General features: G+C 37.0%; 1 protein-coding gene across 1 annotated transcript; it reads right to left on the bottom strand.

Moving 5' to 3' along the window:
- Positions 1 to 5,568: 5,568 nt before the first annotated feature.
- On the bottom strand, positions 5,569 to 15,274 carry LOC130553760 (uncharacterized). The gene is made up of 9 exons (XM_057332893.1): positions 15,190 to 15,274; positions 15,022 to 15,051; positions 14,003 to 14,285; positions 13,787 to 13,926; positions 11,866 to 12,151; positions 11,637 to 11,776; positions 10,050 to 10,135; positions 6,096 to 6,184; positions 5,569 to 5,823 (listed from the first exon to the last, which is right to left on the bottom strand). The coding sequence occupies exons 1-9, from the start codon at positions 15,221 to 15,223 to the stop codon at positions 5,811 to 5,813; spliced, it is 1,101 nt and encodes a 366-aa protein (XP_057188876.1). The 5' UTR covers positions 15,224 to 15,274; the 3' UTR covers positions 5,569 to 5,810.
- Positions 15,275 to 15,904: the final 630 nt, after the last annotated feature.

Raw genomic sequence — 15,904 nt, 5'->3', positions numbered from 1 at the left:
TGAATGAGTTTAAGTGTCTTCGCATCTTCGTTGTTGTTTGGGAAATGCACCCCAGATCAAAATCTACCTATTACACACACACACACACACACACACACACACACACTTGTTGTCCTGCAAAACAACTTCACGTTTTTTAAGTGATTTAAAGAAAACAATTTCATGTAACGAATCTAATTGACCTGTTCCATGAACCTCCACCTCACACAGAGACAGAGGAGATGTACGTCCAGACATGACCACGTTCACATAACGTCCTACCATCCCATAACATGAGAAACTGACAGTAGAACGTAGTGGAAGACCAGGAATTACAGCACATCTAGAGAGAGAGAGAGAGAGAGAAATAAAAATCAACCAACCAATCAATCAATCAATCAATCAATCAATCAATCATTCTTTCATTCATTCGATCAATGAAAAGTGTTGAAGTGATTTCATGAATAACTTTACATGGGATTGTTGTTTCCATTGTTGTCCAGTGAGTTTCCAATACGAATCTCTGCTCCACTGGTTTGTTCAGGAGAACCATCTCCTCTGTTACTGATGATCACTGTACTGATCTCATAATCACCCAGAAGATCCAGCCTCCACCACGGGTTACTTTCAGATGATGTAAGTGAGCAGGATGGGGCGAGACCAAGTCTATATCTTAGACCATCTATTGCGTTTGCAGCTACATTGGTGGAGTGGGTAGATGAGTGTGTAGCCGTTCCATTCAATGCCAAATTCTCTAAAACAATTCACACAAATAATCATACATATGAACACTTCCGTTGTCATCTTAAACACATTGAATACATTTCTAATAGATATTTTTATCCAACATCAAAGTTTCAAGATGATACTTCATGACTGTTTCTAGTCGTATGCGAACTGATTTCACTTCTCACTAGCCATCATAAAAAGAATGCAAAATCTGAGACTTCAATGAGAATCAATGAGATTCAATGCTGAGATTCGTGGAGCCGTCATGCCATTATTCATAGTTGTTCTTATCTACACATGTTCAAATCTTTACTTAATACTCTGCACCTTGTAATATTGTAAATAAACCAGTGTCAGTAACACTAATGTCATTATTCACTCTGCACAGTTTCATCAATGCACATTGCAGAGAGAAAAATACCATCTTTATTTTATTAATTCATCTAATATTACTAATATTATTATTAACAATCCATGTAAAGCTGCTTTGCAACACTGACATTTGTGAAAAACACTATATAAATAAAACTGAATTGAACTGGATTTGGATCTCTACACATACTATATACTTACTTCATATAAAATATATGTATACTGATAAACAGAACACACATTGTCCTGCACATCATCTTATAGAAAATAATAAATGACAATCACAGAATCATTTTTAATGAACGAGTAATTTAAAGGAACCAATTTAATGAACTGAATCACATTTACCTGTTCCATAGACCTCCACCTCACACAGAGAGAGACGCTGGAATGTAGGTATGACCACATTCACATAACGACCCACCGTCCCATTACATGAGAAACTGACTGTAGATTTGACTGAAAGACCAGAAATTACAGCACATCTAGAGAGAAAATATCAATCAATCAATCAATAAATCAGTCAATCAATCAATCAAAAAGTGTTGAAGTGATTTGATGAATAACTTTACATGGGATTGTTGTTTCCATAGTTTTCCAGTGAGTTTCCAATACGAATCTCTGCTCCGTTAGTTTGTTCAGGAGAACCATCTCCTCTGTTACTGATGATCACTGTACTGATCTCATAATCACCCAGAAGATCCAGCCTCCACCACGGGTTACTTTGAAATGATGTAACAGAGCAGGTTGCTAAACCAGGTCCATATCTGACACCATCTATGGCGTTTGCAGCTGTGTAGGAGCTGAAGGTAGATGAGAGTGTAGCCTTTCCTTTCAATGCCAAATTCTCTAAAAAGAAATTCACACAGTTGATCATACATATAACACTTCTGTGGTCATCTAATAACCATGAATCTCTTTAACCCCATATGAAAAGATTTGCGAGAATCAATGCGATGCAATGCTGAGGTTCATGGAGCCAACGTGCCACCATATTGTTAGTAGTTCTTCTTAACTATACATGTAAAATTCAATCTTGAATAAATAAACTGAAAATATTACGTTTTTACTGTGGAAATATTATTGAGTTAGAAGTATGATTTAATTACCAATATAATCAATAAGTGTTTTCTTTCATTAAATCATTAAGCTGTGTGCTTTTAATGTGTTTGCTTGCTTGCTCTAATGGAAAAATACTGCTGTGCTATGAGGAACTCAGCAAGAGCTGCATGAATAAAAAACAGGATGTGGGTTAAAACTGATAGAACATTTAGTTCTGATGGGGGGGCAAAATAACTGCTGACAAAGAGTCACATAGGGAAGGAATGTTATGAATTAGTGATTGAAACTCGTTTTCGAGCTGCATTGAGTCCATATAACTAGAGCTTAAAGTGAAAGTCAATAAAACAACCCCTGAAGTCCTTACGTTAGCAACACAGTGGCTAGTACAATTTGAATTTCGGCGGGAAGCTCGAGACACACTCGTATTACAATAGCACGGCAAATAAAGGATCGAAATTACACTCAAAAAATGAAAAAAAAACATAACGAAGTAATACAAATAGTAGACCAATAGCTAGCCTACACATCAAGACCAGCAAGTTTTGCTTACCTTAGAAATGTGTTTTCTTTCAGCTGAGACCGTTCGTGCTTCTGACTACCCGCGCGAAACCAGAGCCCTAGCACGAGACGAGTTGACTCTGCAGTCCAGTCTGGAATCTCGCGAGATTATCCCTTTTCTTTAATCCAGTTGTTGTGTGAGAGAGTGCATCTAACTTGTATCATGATAAAAATATGCTATAAAAATATTCATGATTTTGGATGGGCAACTCCCCCCCCCAAAAAAACAGTATAAAAAAGTCAGTTATTTTTTTTAATTTAACTTAATGATTTAAATGTTAAGTGTTTTAAGTATCCACATTCATGTAAAATTATCACAGAAAACATTCATACTGGACAAATTCATTTTTGTATGTTAAACATATTATGTTGATTATTGGTGCAGACCTTGCTGAATTTTCAACGTTGATTTATAAGTATTTTACTGACCTTTTACAACCATTTAGCATTAAACATTGTTTCAATGTTGGATAAACGTTGAACCATGAACGTACATAATTTCAACCAAATATCAACGTTGAAGGTCGGTCGTGTGCCAGCTGGGTTGTGTATTCACACAGAAGAAACGGGGGTAGAATCCAGGCGTGTGGGTAAAAATAAACCCTTTAGTATTTTTCAATTACAAAATACTAAAGCTATTCTTGTTTAAAGCTATTGTTGTTGAGCTAAAGCTAATTCGGCTTGCCATAGTAAAGCCTAACACGCGTCACCTAAACAGAAGCCACGAACATTGCTAGTCTCATTTACGATTTGGTTCGAGAACCAGGAATCGCATTTATGATTTCTTACTGCCATCTACAGGAAATTGCGCAAGTTTTCGTCCGAGTGAAGGTTTTTAACTGCCATCTACAGGAGACACGACGTTAGTCTCCGCGTGCACGCGAAGGGGGGTAGTCTCCAGCCGGGGGTCGAAAATAGGCACAACACCTGGTCCGTTGGCTTAGTAAACAAACTCACGCATATTGAGCTGCCAGCAGGAAATCTTTGCGACAGTTTTTACAACACTGTAAACAGACAATTCCGCTTATCAACCACGTGGGGCAACAGTGAGCAGAAGTTGCTCGTTGTCGCTTAAAGCTCCATATGTTTGCACTAAACAGTCTAAATAATTAGCATTTATTTTTGTTTGATCATTTATATATAGCTTAAGATGGCTTTCCTTTTTTCATAAAGGAAAAAAACTTTCGTTCTAATTGCACATTAAAGCGTACGGCTAAATAATAATAATAACCCCGTGATAGCTTAATTAATTTTTATTTTTGTCAGCATTTCTCTCATTGTCATCTTTCGCAGGTGCCAGTCGTAAATATCACAGTAAAAACGTTTAATAAAATACTAGAATCTTTAGCATACCTACACTGAATGATTTTTTCTGTGGAATCTAAACAGTGACTGAGCCTTGGTCAACATATCTGACAAATAGGTCACTTTCACTTTGATTACATCACTGCACTGTGTATGCATCCGCTGCGTGCTGTCCAGTGGCTCACGCAGCAAAACTCTGAATTCGTCTTGGTTCACTTGATGGAATGTACACAGAAGCAAACTTGTGGAAAAAATGTGTTAACCCGACAACCACCAACACAGCGAATTTTGAATGAAATAAAATAAGTATGTGAATCCGCTTCGTGCTGTCCAGTGTCTCGCGCAGATTTAACCCTGTAGAGCTAGAAAGATGCGGATGCGAACTACATTTAAGAATCCCCACTGTACAGCAGCGGAGGACTATTTATTCTGTTCATCCACGGAACCGAGGGACAACCGAAGATGTCGCTTACTGATCTTTGATTGGCCAATCAGCGGAAGGGGCGTTTCATACCGCCCAAATGTGAAAAACTAGTTTTCAAGTTGTTTATTCGTTTTTTATCTGTGAAGATGAAAAACAAAGATGGCGCCGTACTCCAGCAAGAGTAAACCATGTTATAATGAATGTATGTGTGTAGTGGAGCAGCTGTCATTGAGATGAATGAGAACACAAGCACATGGTTTTCTTTAGAACTTCTTAAATTAATCAACGGATACAAACATTTACAAGTTTGCTTAAAAACACACAAAAATAAACTGATTGCAGTCTACTGCACAACGCAAGGCTTTAAGACAATAAAAGACATTTTAAAACAATGCATATTGTAAACACTATGATATGCAAATTTATTCTTGAAGAAAAAAAACGAGAGTTTAAGAAACAACATACAGGTACAGACAAGGAACAATCTGTATGCAAAATCAACACCGAAAAAGTATGGGCATGCATTCACTTATTGCACAGGAAGATGAAGGATGACAATTTACCCATAAGTCACTGTGCACAACCTCATTACTTTATGAAGTTTGGATACAATTAGTTTTAGTGAAATATCCAGTCTAATTATAAAACACGAGATACAACCATCACAACACAATTAGCAAAACCATGTTTCACATACAGTTAAGAAGCTGAAAAATGCTTATGTAGATTATTTGTGATTTGTTTATTTGTAACAATGTATTTCAAATATGAATTGTTTTCTCTTATTATTGTATGTAGTTGCAAAAAATATCTTTACATTTAGCAAAGATTAATATGTACAGAGACAAATATGTATGTACAAAGATTAATATGCTGTAAATATAACTCATTGATGCATTTCCAATCCAGTCAAATTCAAGGATCTGATTGGTTGAGATCAGGCTGCCGCTTCCGCTTTATTGAGGAAACTAGACTTAGTCAAAGAAATGACAATTCAAAAGCAATTTTGGAAATTCGTCATACAGGATCACACGATGTCAAGTACATATAGTCTTACTATTTCAACACTTCTATTCAATTCTCTCTAATGCGTTGTAATATACAGAATAGTATTAAGATAATATATTGTGTGGTTTAAACAATTCTTGTGCAAAGATCTATATGTGATACAAATATTAACTCTAAATTCTAATATTTAATCTGTTAACAATCGATGCAAGTTTAATTATGAAGAGAAGACTAAATAAAAAGGTCAACTATCCACAGTCTCTTTCAGTTAAACTATATTTGTGTGTAAACTGTTGTACAGGAGCGATAACGGCTCGAGCGTCTTGATGGAAATCAGTGAAATAAGATCGTCTGTACCTTTCACGCAAATCTGTTAACACAAAAACCTGTAAACCAAATAAAAAATTAAGTTTGCAATCCACAGATTTTTCATATGACAGGTAATTATGAGAATAAAATCATGTTTAATGCTTTATTTTGGGGCTCAGCATCTTGCAAGACGTCACATCTAGATATTTCAGACTCCAGCATTATCTTCAGACAGCTGTATTATAAAATCATGATTTTACATCACTCTGTACAGATCAGTTTTCTGTCATTTCACATTAAAGAGTCTTTCTCTGTTCAGTCAGTGTAATTTATTTTAAAGAAACGGTACCTGCCTCCGTCCTCCATCTGTTCTTCTTCTTTCTCAGGTAGCTGTGTCCAGGACAGATTAAAATCAGAGATGTGTGATGCCAGAGCAGACTGCAGATAAAATTCATCAAAGATTTCAATCCACACATGAAACATTCTGTCATTTCGCATTCTCTCATCATCACTCATCTCATATATTTACAGATGTTACGAATTCATGATTCATGAATGAGGTCCATTGTCATCAGTGGCAGAGCTAGAGTTTTTTATGTGGGGTGGCCAAGGCTACTTCAGGGGCTCCACAGACCATGACAGAAAATTTGTGTTTAACACTGACCTCGCATTAAATTGTCATAAATAAATCCTAGGATTGCTGATTAGAGGTAAAAGTGATCATTTTTATCACTCAATGTCACAAATGTGACAAATATAAACAAAACAACTGTACATCATAATGAGATGAATGTAATTCTAAATGAATATGGATGAAACAAATGATAAAATATAAATGATCTGTTAATTTCTGACCCTGATCTGTTAATGAACCCCAACGTTAACTTGCACAATGAAAAGTTGTTCAAGTCAACTTTATTTATGAAGCGCTTTTTACAATTGTCATTGTTACAAAGCAGCTGTACATGAGACATAATGGGCTCTATTTTAACGATCTGAGCGCTTTAGACCATGTCACAGAATGGTATAATGAGAACCCAGATGCAGGCAGGCAAAGGGAGAACATATAATATTTATTAACTGAAAAAACACAAAACAAAACCCACGAAGGGGATAAAGGAGTAACACACTAATATAAACTTGAAAATAAAAAACAGGATAAGAAGACACGAATGAAACACGTGGGTAAATATATCCTGGACTAACTAGGCGAAAAAACTAGCACCAACACTTGACTGCACACGAAACAATGAAACGAACGAGAATCACAATGAACCGACAAGAAACCTGAGAATGAGGGGAACATTAAATAGGGAGGCACTACAAAGGATAATTACAAGAGAGATGAGGGACAGGTGACGAGGATTTAACAATCATGGAAAGATTACGGGAAACAAGAAGGCGGGGCTAGGAGACAAGACCGGAGGACACCTGGCGCACAATAACAACAAAATCCACGCGCCTCCACACAAAACACCCGCAGGACATGGTTCTGTCAGGACTGTCCAGTGAGTTAGAAAACTCGAGACCAGAAGGACCGAGTCCTGACAGTGCACTTGTCCGAATCCACTTTTGCTAGTTTAAGGATGGGAAAAAACGGTCAGCACGCTAGGCGCATGGTCTAAACGGGTTGCCCCTATTCTCTAACATATTGCGTCATTGACTTTAGACCAGGTTTGAGTTGGTCTATGGTGCAGTCTATTTTCAGTTCCTCAAAATAGCAACGCGCCAACAATGCGCCTGAACACACCTCTTTTTTAGACCAGCACGCCCATGGGCACACAAATAGGCGCAAATGCATTTGCTATTTAAACAACGTGGCACAGGACGGGAAAATCAGAACTGAATCGGGCTGAAACTAGCAAAAACACTTGCGCTGCGCCCAGTGGCGGTTCTACATTGATTTACACCCTGGGAGAGACCCCCTTCGAGCGCCCCCCAAAAAAACCTCAAAATTCTGTCTTAACTATTGCAATTACAACAGGAAACACTCAATCTGATGTCAATCATAATAACTCAATCTGATGTCATGTAAGTCTATCAGAATTTATCTAATTCACATATTAATGTGTTCTTAGAGCAACATTTAATAAAAAAAATAAGTGTAATAATTGGGAGTAATGATTGGCAACTTTTTAATAATAATATATAATATTTCATAGGAATATTGATGTATAATGTATTTCCATATTCACTTGTTGTGTCTCCCAAAATGCCTGATACACATGATTTAAGTCCTGATGTCCTCTACAGTGGACATGTATGAAATCAATGCCCTGTTCTGTAACACAAAGTCATTTTTTGCTTTGAAACCCCATAACGTTTTGACATAACGTCTGAGATGTTGGTTTATGAAATACAATTTGAAAAGTAGTCCGATTTAAATTATAATTACACAGATTTGAAAATTCCGTTGGCTAATTACAGGGCCTAACGTTAACCCAACTGATGGAAATAAATAATAACTGAACTTGTAACAGTTTTGTTGTAAAGCACCATATTATGGTGAAATTAGATCTCGTGTTTGTTGAGTTAAAACCGAATTATTGTTGCATAAGCATAGCAAGCATCATAGCAAAAAGGCTAACAAACTTAAGAGTTGTACTCACCAATTCACACTAGCCCTTCATTCATGACATGGATACCGTAATAATCATACAGAGAGAACATAGTTGCATACATTTATCTTTTGCTCGTTTCTCTTCTTCTTTTCTTTTTTTTCTAAATTGGGCACCCTGATGGCTTTGACCTTTTCCTGTCCATCTGTGTTTATTTAGCACTCGACAATCAACAGATTTCCCATCCCCCCAACACAACCAGAAGTCAAGACTAAACCAACAGAGTGTTTTCTCGACGCGTCGTCAATCCGGAAGTCGGCCATGTTGGAGGCATTGAAAGAAGCACTGCTATTGAACCTAATGGAAATCGCAGATTTTGCTGGAGAAAAAATGATTCTTCTTTAGAAATAACTGTGAAAATAAAGTCGATCACACCCCAGAATCGCTATAGCCATATGCTGTAACATCACGTGCAGTATAATTAATTATTTTCTACTCTGAACTTCACTCACGAGTCAGCAGTATTGATTGATGACGCGTCGTGAAAACACTCTAATGGTGACCACATAATCGTTTTGTATTACCTATTTTTATTAGCCATTTCACACAGCTTCTGTGCACGGCACCTTCTCAGCAAGCAGGGGCGCCAATTTGCCAATTCCCCAAACAGTGAAATGATAGATAATAGAAAACCGCTTTGCGGTGGCGGCGCAGAGGATTATTATTTTTTTTTAACTGCTCGTGCCGCCCTCCATGTATCATGAAAAAATGCCACCCCTTGCCAAAAACCGCTACTGCATTGCGCCGGGTGTACGATAGGGCCCATTGTCTGTAAGCAAAACATTAAAGTTATACTAGTTAAAACAGAAGAAGTGAACACATAAAGAATACAGACAAGCACACAGGTTCATACACACCCATATGCATAAAACACAACTCCACATGCACAGAGCACAATATACACACGCATGCACACGCACACATACACGCACGCAAACAAACACGCACACACACACACACACACACACACATACAGGCATGCACGCACGCACACACACACACACAGCGTCGTTATCTCAGAGAAGCACACATTTATGATAAAAGAGCGAGACGCTGATCAAATATTATACGGACTATAAATTCCTATGCATAATAATGAATGAATTAAGCAGACTGTTACATTTTAAAGTTATATTAATAAATGGTGGCTAGGAACACAAACCTCCAATAGAGAAAAAAAACTCTGGAGAACCCAGGCCCAACCAGGGGAACCAGTTCCCCTTTAGCAAAAACTGTAGCATCTCTACAAGCTCAACAGTGCTTGCATAACTAGGCTTAATAAAAAGAAAATAAACATAGTAAAAAGGTAGATAATAGGTTTAATATTATCATTAATAGTCTACTAGCTGTTGACATTTTTGTAGTGAAGACTTGACGGGTCGCCACTTCCCTCTTTTAACTCTATCATCTCAGCTCTTGTCAGGTCGCCGTCGTTCAGGAATCCTAAACCCAAGGCTTAAGAGTGAAACTACTTAAAATACGATACTTTCTCCTTGTGTAGGCCTACCGCTAAATACCACCCAACCACTTTGTTCAACATGTGAAATCAGATGCCAATCAATATCAGTAGTGAAAAAAATGTTTGGGGTGGCACCCAGCCAATTGGATGTCAAGGGTGTCCAGTGCTCCCTGGATCCGCCCTCTGGCTCTGCCACTGACGGTCATGTATATATATTTTTTCTTACCTGTTGGAGGATTTTGTCTCTCTCAGCAGCTACATCAACACTGGAGGAAAATTTCAGCCTCAGAAAGGATTTTCTCTTATGAAAAACTGAACAAGAAAAGTAAAAAATTCTATAATTAGAACACGGGCATTTGAAAAATGACAAGAGGTGAAAATCAACCAGTAAAAGAATAAGTTAGTTTAGTTCAACAAGAATTAAATCAGTTAAAACTCATCATTGAACAGTTTTATAAACAACATACAAAAATTGTTGCTGCACATCTGTCCACACAACCTCTGGCATAATTTTATCTATGCCACAATGCAGCAAGTGTTATAGTTGAAAAAGTAAAAATATAAATATGTTTTCTTAGGAAACCACAATGTTTTGCATCAGAAAACATTGATGTTTTACAGAAAATTACATACTTTACTTCAGTGACCGTAAAGAAGGTCTTCATTTATAAAGTCTAATAAAGCCACATCTTACTGACAGATATTTTAATGCATTTCCTGCAATATGTAAAAAATAGAGGGTCTCAATTAAATATGTGCAGTGACACATGGTTAGTGCAAATTGTCACATGACTTCCTGTTTGCACCATAAGAACAGGATGACTGCATCAAAGCTTCAAAACAAAAGGCTAGTAAAGTATGTAAACACAAAGATATGACAAAGATTTTTGGTACACATTATCTTTAAGGTGTCTAGTTTTTAATATATGAATTCACAATTATTCAGTTTTATTGAGTGTGCTCACAGAACATGTTGATGGCAACAATAGTGACCGGTGGGATAACAGTGAATTTAAGTATACCTATACATTTAATTGCAGTTGTTAGCGAAAGTTGCAATGACAAAATATTGCACTTAATTAAAAGTTCAAATGTGACAAATAAGTCACAATATTGATGTTGTTATACTGGCAGCAATAATATAACAATTTTATGTTACAAGTTAGAATAAAGTAACAATTTGAAAATACATTGATGGTTGTATTTATTATTATTTTTATGCATAAATATAACCATAGAATGTGATCAAAAAGTTTAAAATAACTGGGCTGAAATACATAACAATTGTGATGACTGCAGATGTTATTTTAGTATACACCTTATCCCACATAAAACCAAATTTTTCACACACTATTCCAAATTAATTTCAAAAAAATAATTATTGATTATTTCAAAGGGTTACTAATGACACCCCATTTGGATATTTTCATTTCTGGGGAAAAGGGCATTATATAGGGAGACTAACAAGGGGATAATTAACACTAGGCAGGTGTGGGGAATGAAACACTAGTGGAACGCTAAACCAGGAAACGAGAGGGGAGGGGCCAAAGATGAGACCTGAGAGAACGCATATTATGTCGTGACCGACAATAATATGTTTCTCTCCACACAAAACAAGAGGCTCTGTTTAAATGATATCAACACACATTCACAACAGCTTGTGGTTTGTAAATATACACACAACACTGAACAATAACATACATTAATGTCATGAAAATACTGTGGAAGAAAAAAAATAGATTGAAATGTTTTTATAAAATTGGAAATTTCTCAAGTTCTACCTAAATATGAAGAATACATTTTTAGAAATTACCTGTTCCGTAGACCTCCACCTCACAAAGAACGAGATTATTTCTTTGTCCAGACATGATCACATTCACATACTGTCCCACCATCCCATGACATGAGTAACTGATTGTGTTACCGGTTAGAAGACCAGAAGTCACAGCACATCTAGAGAGAGAGAATCAATGAATCTCTATAGAGGTGTTTAATCAATCAATCAATGAAAAGTGTTGAAGTGATTTCATGAATAACTTTACATGGGATTGTTGTTTCCATTGTTTTCCAGTGAGTTTCCAATATGAATCTCCGCTGCATTCGTTTGATCAGCACAGCAGTCTGATCTAGCAGTGATGATCACTGTACTAATGTCATGAATATCCTGAAGATCCAACCTCCACCATGGGTTACTCTGAGATGCTGTAGCAGAGCAGTATGTAAGAATATCTGGGTCTGGTCCATGTCTTACACCATCTATGGCATGTTGAGCTGTCCAGGTGGATGATGTGGATGACTGTGTAGCTGTTCCTTTGTATGCTACATTTGCTAAAAAACAAAAATGCTATATACAGTAAATACATACATACATACTGTACATACATGTACGGTAAGCGAAATAATTATTTGATCCCCTGCTGATTTTGTAAGTTTGCCTGCTTACAAAGAAATTAAGGGTCTATAATTTTATAGGTTTATTTTAACTGATAGAGACAGAATATCAAAAGAAAATCAGCGGAAACAATGCTATATAAAGGTTATACATTGATTTGCATTTCAGTCAGTGAAATAAGTATTTGATCCCCGAGCAAAACATAACGTTGTACTTGGTGGAGAAACCCTTGCTGCCAAGCACAGAGGTCAGACATTTCTGATAGTTGGTCACCAGGTTTGCACATGTGTCAGGATACATTTAGTCCACTCCTCTGTCAATCTTTAAGGGTTCTTGGCTGTCGCTCAGCAAATTGGAGTTTTAGCCTCCTTCACAGAGGTTCTATAGGACTAGGGTCTAGAGACTGGCTAGGACATTTAATGTGCTTCTCCTTAAGCCACTATTTGGTTGTCTTGGCAATATGTTTTGCATCTTTGTCCTGTAACAGGCACATCCACGACCCATCTTCAGTGACCTAGTTAAGGGGAGGAGGTTCTCGTCCAAGATTTTACGGTACACTGGCCCGTCCATCAGCCCCTCAATGCGGTGAAGTCATCCTGTACCTGTAGCAGAGAGAAAAAGCCCTAAAGCAGAATGTTTCCAACACTGTGCTTCTCTGTAGGGATGTGTTCCTGGGCTCATAGTCAGCATTTCTCTCCCTCCAAACACACGAGTCCATTTTGGTCTCACATCACTTTCTCCAAACCTTTTCTGAATCATCTTGATGTTCATTGTCAAACTTCAGATGAGCCAGGCGGGCCTTCTTGGGCAGGAGGACCTTGTGGGTGCTTCAGGATTTCAATCTATTGTGGCATAGCGTGTTACCAATGGTTTGCTTGCTAACTGTGGTCCCAACTGTCTTGAAATCATTAACAAGCTTCTTCCTTTGAAAATGTACTAAATCACTACTAATAATGTTCTCCTCACTAATTATAAACATTTATTCTGAGTGTGTTACTGAGTGCAGCTGCAATGCGTTAGAGAAGAACTGGTCCTCCCAGCTGAGTCTGGTTTCACCCGAGGCTTTTTCGCCCATTTATTCATCATTGGACTTTGAGTTGCTTGCCACTGTGCTGTGTTGGCTTGCTCAACGGGAGACTGCTGATATCAGATTAGTTTAAGGTTTGGTCAATTTTTGTATTTTTTTTCTTCTGTAAAGCTGCTTTGAAACAATGCACATTGTTTCATAAAAGCAATAAAGTACTCAAGGCTAGTGCTGTGTCTTATTGCTTACATATAAAACACTTCTAATATTCCACTAACCATTTGAATCTTTTCAACTTTTATGTTCATGATAGGCCCACGGCCTCTTTAAACAGCTAAAAAACTTTTATCTGACATTGAAATGTAAGTCTGATACTTCATGACTTAATATAAACAAGAATGTTACACTTCAAACGTTACAATGCTACACATGGACATTATTGTTTTATGACTCAAATGATAAATTATACATTTTGAATGAATAGATCAAATAATCATTTTCGTCAAATGCGCTATCTAACAGTATATAATTATGTGTTAGAAATGACCTGTTTCATAGACCTCCACTTCACACAGAGTGAGATAAGATGTACGTCCAGACATGATCACATTCACATAACGGCCCTCCATTGCACCACATGAGTAAGTGACAGTATTACCAGGTAGAGGATCAGGAGTCACAGCACATCTAGAGAGAGAGAGAATCAATGAATCTCTATAGAGGTGTTTCAATCAATCAAAAGTGATTTCATGAATAACTTTACATGGGATTGTTGTTTCCATTGTTTTCTAGCGAGTGTCCAATACGAATCTCTGCTCCACTGGTATGAGCCAAATATTTGTCATGAGCAGTGATGATCACTGTACTAATATTATACGTATCCAAGAGATCCAACCTCCACCATTGGTTACTTTGAGATGTTGTCGCAGAACAGAATGGACTAGCATATTCGTCTGGTCCATATCTGACACCATCTATGGCATGTTGAGCTATCCAATCGGAGTATGTGCTTGACTGTGTAACTGTTCCTCTAATTACTAAATTTTCTAGAAAATGTATATTCAAAGACAGGTAATTAGTCAATCTGCAGATGCAGTCAGAATAATATGTAATTTTATACAACAGTTCTTTCTGGTTCTCGAATCTGACTGATTGGCTGAGAGCCATGTGATATTCCACCAGGATCACCACTGGAACCGTTTATATCACTCCACCACTAAGTTAAGTCAAACTAACAGTAAGAACTTGAAATGAAAATAAACTGGGATTGTCTCTTAGAGCATTTCACAGCTCTCAGGAATGGTTAAAAACAGCGCAAACATCAACTGCTTTTGAGTTGACACAACACACATAAACCACAGACTAAAACACTAATCACTTCACATTAAATATCTCTCTGGTACTTTATAACTGCTCTAAGATTAATGTCAACTATTTGATAACAAGAATGCTCCTCTTGAATGTCTACATCTATATCATATGAATATTCATTTAAATAATATAACATATTTATAAAATATAAAGATTGTTAAATGAATAATTAATAATGCTGTAGCCACACAAATCTGAATCTGTTAATCATATTTCCAGTGGAAGCTCTTGAAAGACTGAGCGTCTAGACGAGTGATTATTAAAAACACAAACCTACCAGAATGAAGCATTCGAGAACAGTCAGAAACACATTCTCATGAGAATTAAACTGTCATATAACCACAAACTTACAACAGTGAATGAGCAATAAAAACATCATTCTACATGTGAAGAATCAAAAGAATTGATTACCTGCTAAACTACCTGGAATACAAACAAGACCTGTTGAACAAAAACAAGAATTTTACACGTATAGTATATTTGAAAATGAATGAAATGAAGAATGACTGACAGCATGTATAATGTATAATGTTGAGATGTTTGTGTGTTCTATGAGATGATGATGTGAGGTGTACTCACCAGAGAGTAAGATCAGATGAATGAGTTTGTCCATGTCTCTGCTGAACAAAAGGAATATGAGAAGAGATATTCAGCATGTGCTGCGATCTATTTCACATGTCAATGGATCTTTAGAAAAACTCCTCTCTTCTCTCCTCCAACTTTCAGCTTAGGTCAAATTAACAAATCAAATCAGGTAGAAATGCAAAACGGCAAATATGAAAATAACGACCTTGCCTGTGTAAGTACCAGAAAAAAGGTCATCAGATGTCTGTGTGGTTGTTTATTCATTTCTGTTTAAAATGACAAAACAACATAAAACAAGCTTTCCTTTTTCATTGAAACATAGTTTGCGGTGTAGAAATGTATTATACAGCAATATGCCGATATCAACTGCATAAATATAAATTAATTTACACAAGTCCTAGCCTATAAAACCAGGGGTTTTCCTGCATGGAGGCTTTGTCAAATTTCCTGCCTCCTCCAACTGTCGACAAAATGATGTCATGTCATGGTTCTGCCTCACCTAGTCTTGGATTTCCTGGTCCTGAGGCAGAGCCATGACAAAGTCTTTGGTTTTGTGTGGGAAAACCATGGTGTTTGTCTTTTTGACTCTCCATGTGTTTTCCCGTGTCTTGTCATTGGTCCCGTCCCCCCGTCTGTGTTTCATTACCCGCACCTGCCCTGTGTAATTATCCTTTGTTTGTCTTCCCTTTAAATAGTCCTCATGTTTCAT

This window comes from Triplophysa rosa, linkage group LG1 (genome assembly GCF_024868665.1).
Source record: "Triplophysa rosa linkage group LG1, Trosa_1v2, whole genome shotgun sequence".
Lineage (NCBI taxonomy): Eukaryota > Metazoa > Chordata > Actinopteri > Cypriniformes > Nemacheilidae > Triplophysa > Triplophysa rosa.
This window is presented reverse-complemented; position numbering and strand designations above follow the sequence as displayed.

Excerpts from the sequence above, each read along its gene's own strand:
- LOC130553760 (XM_057332893.1), bottom strand. The coding sequence starts at position 15,223 with ATGGACAAACTCATTCATCTGATCTTACTCTCTG. Across the intron at positions 11,777-11,865 it reads AATGGAAACAACAATCCCAT|ATGTGCTGTGACTTCTGGTC; the intron begins GTAAAGTTATTC and ends CTCTCTCTCTAG. Across the intron at positions 6,185-10,049 it reads GAGACAAAATCCTCCAACAG|TCTGCTCTGGCATCACACAT; the intron begins GTAAGAAAAAAT and ends TTTTATCTGCAG.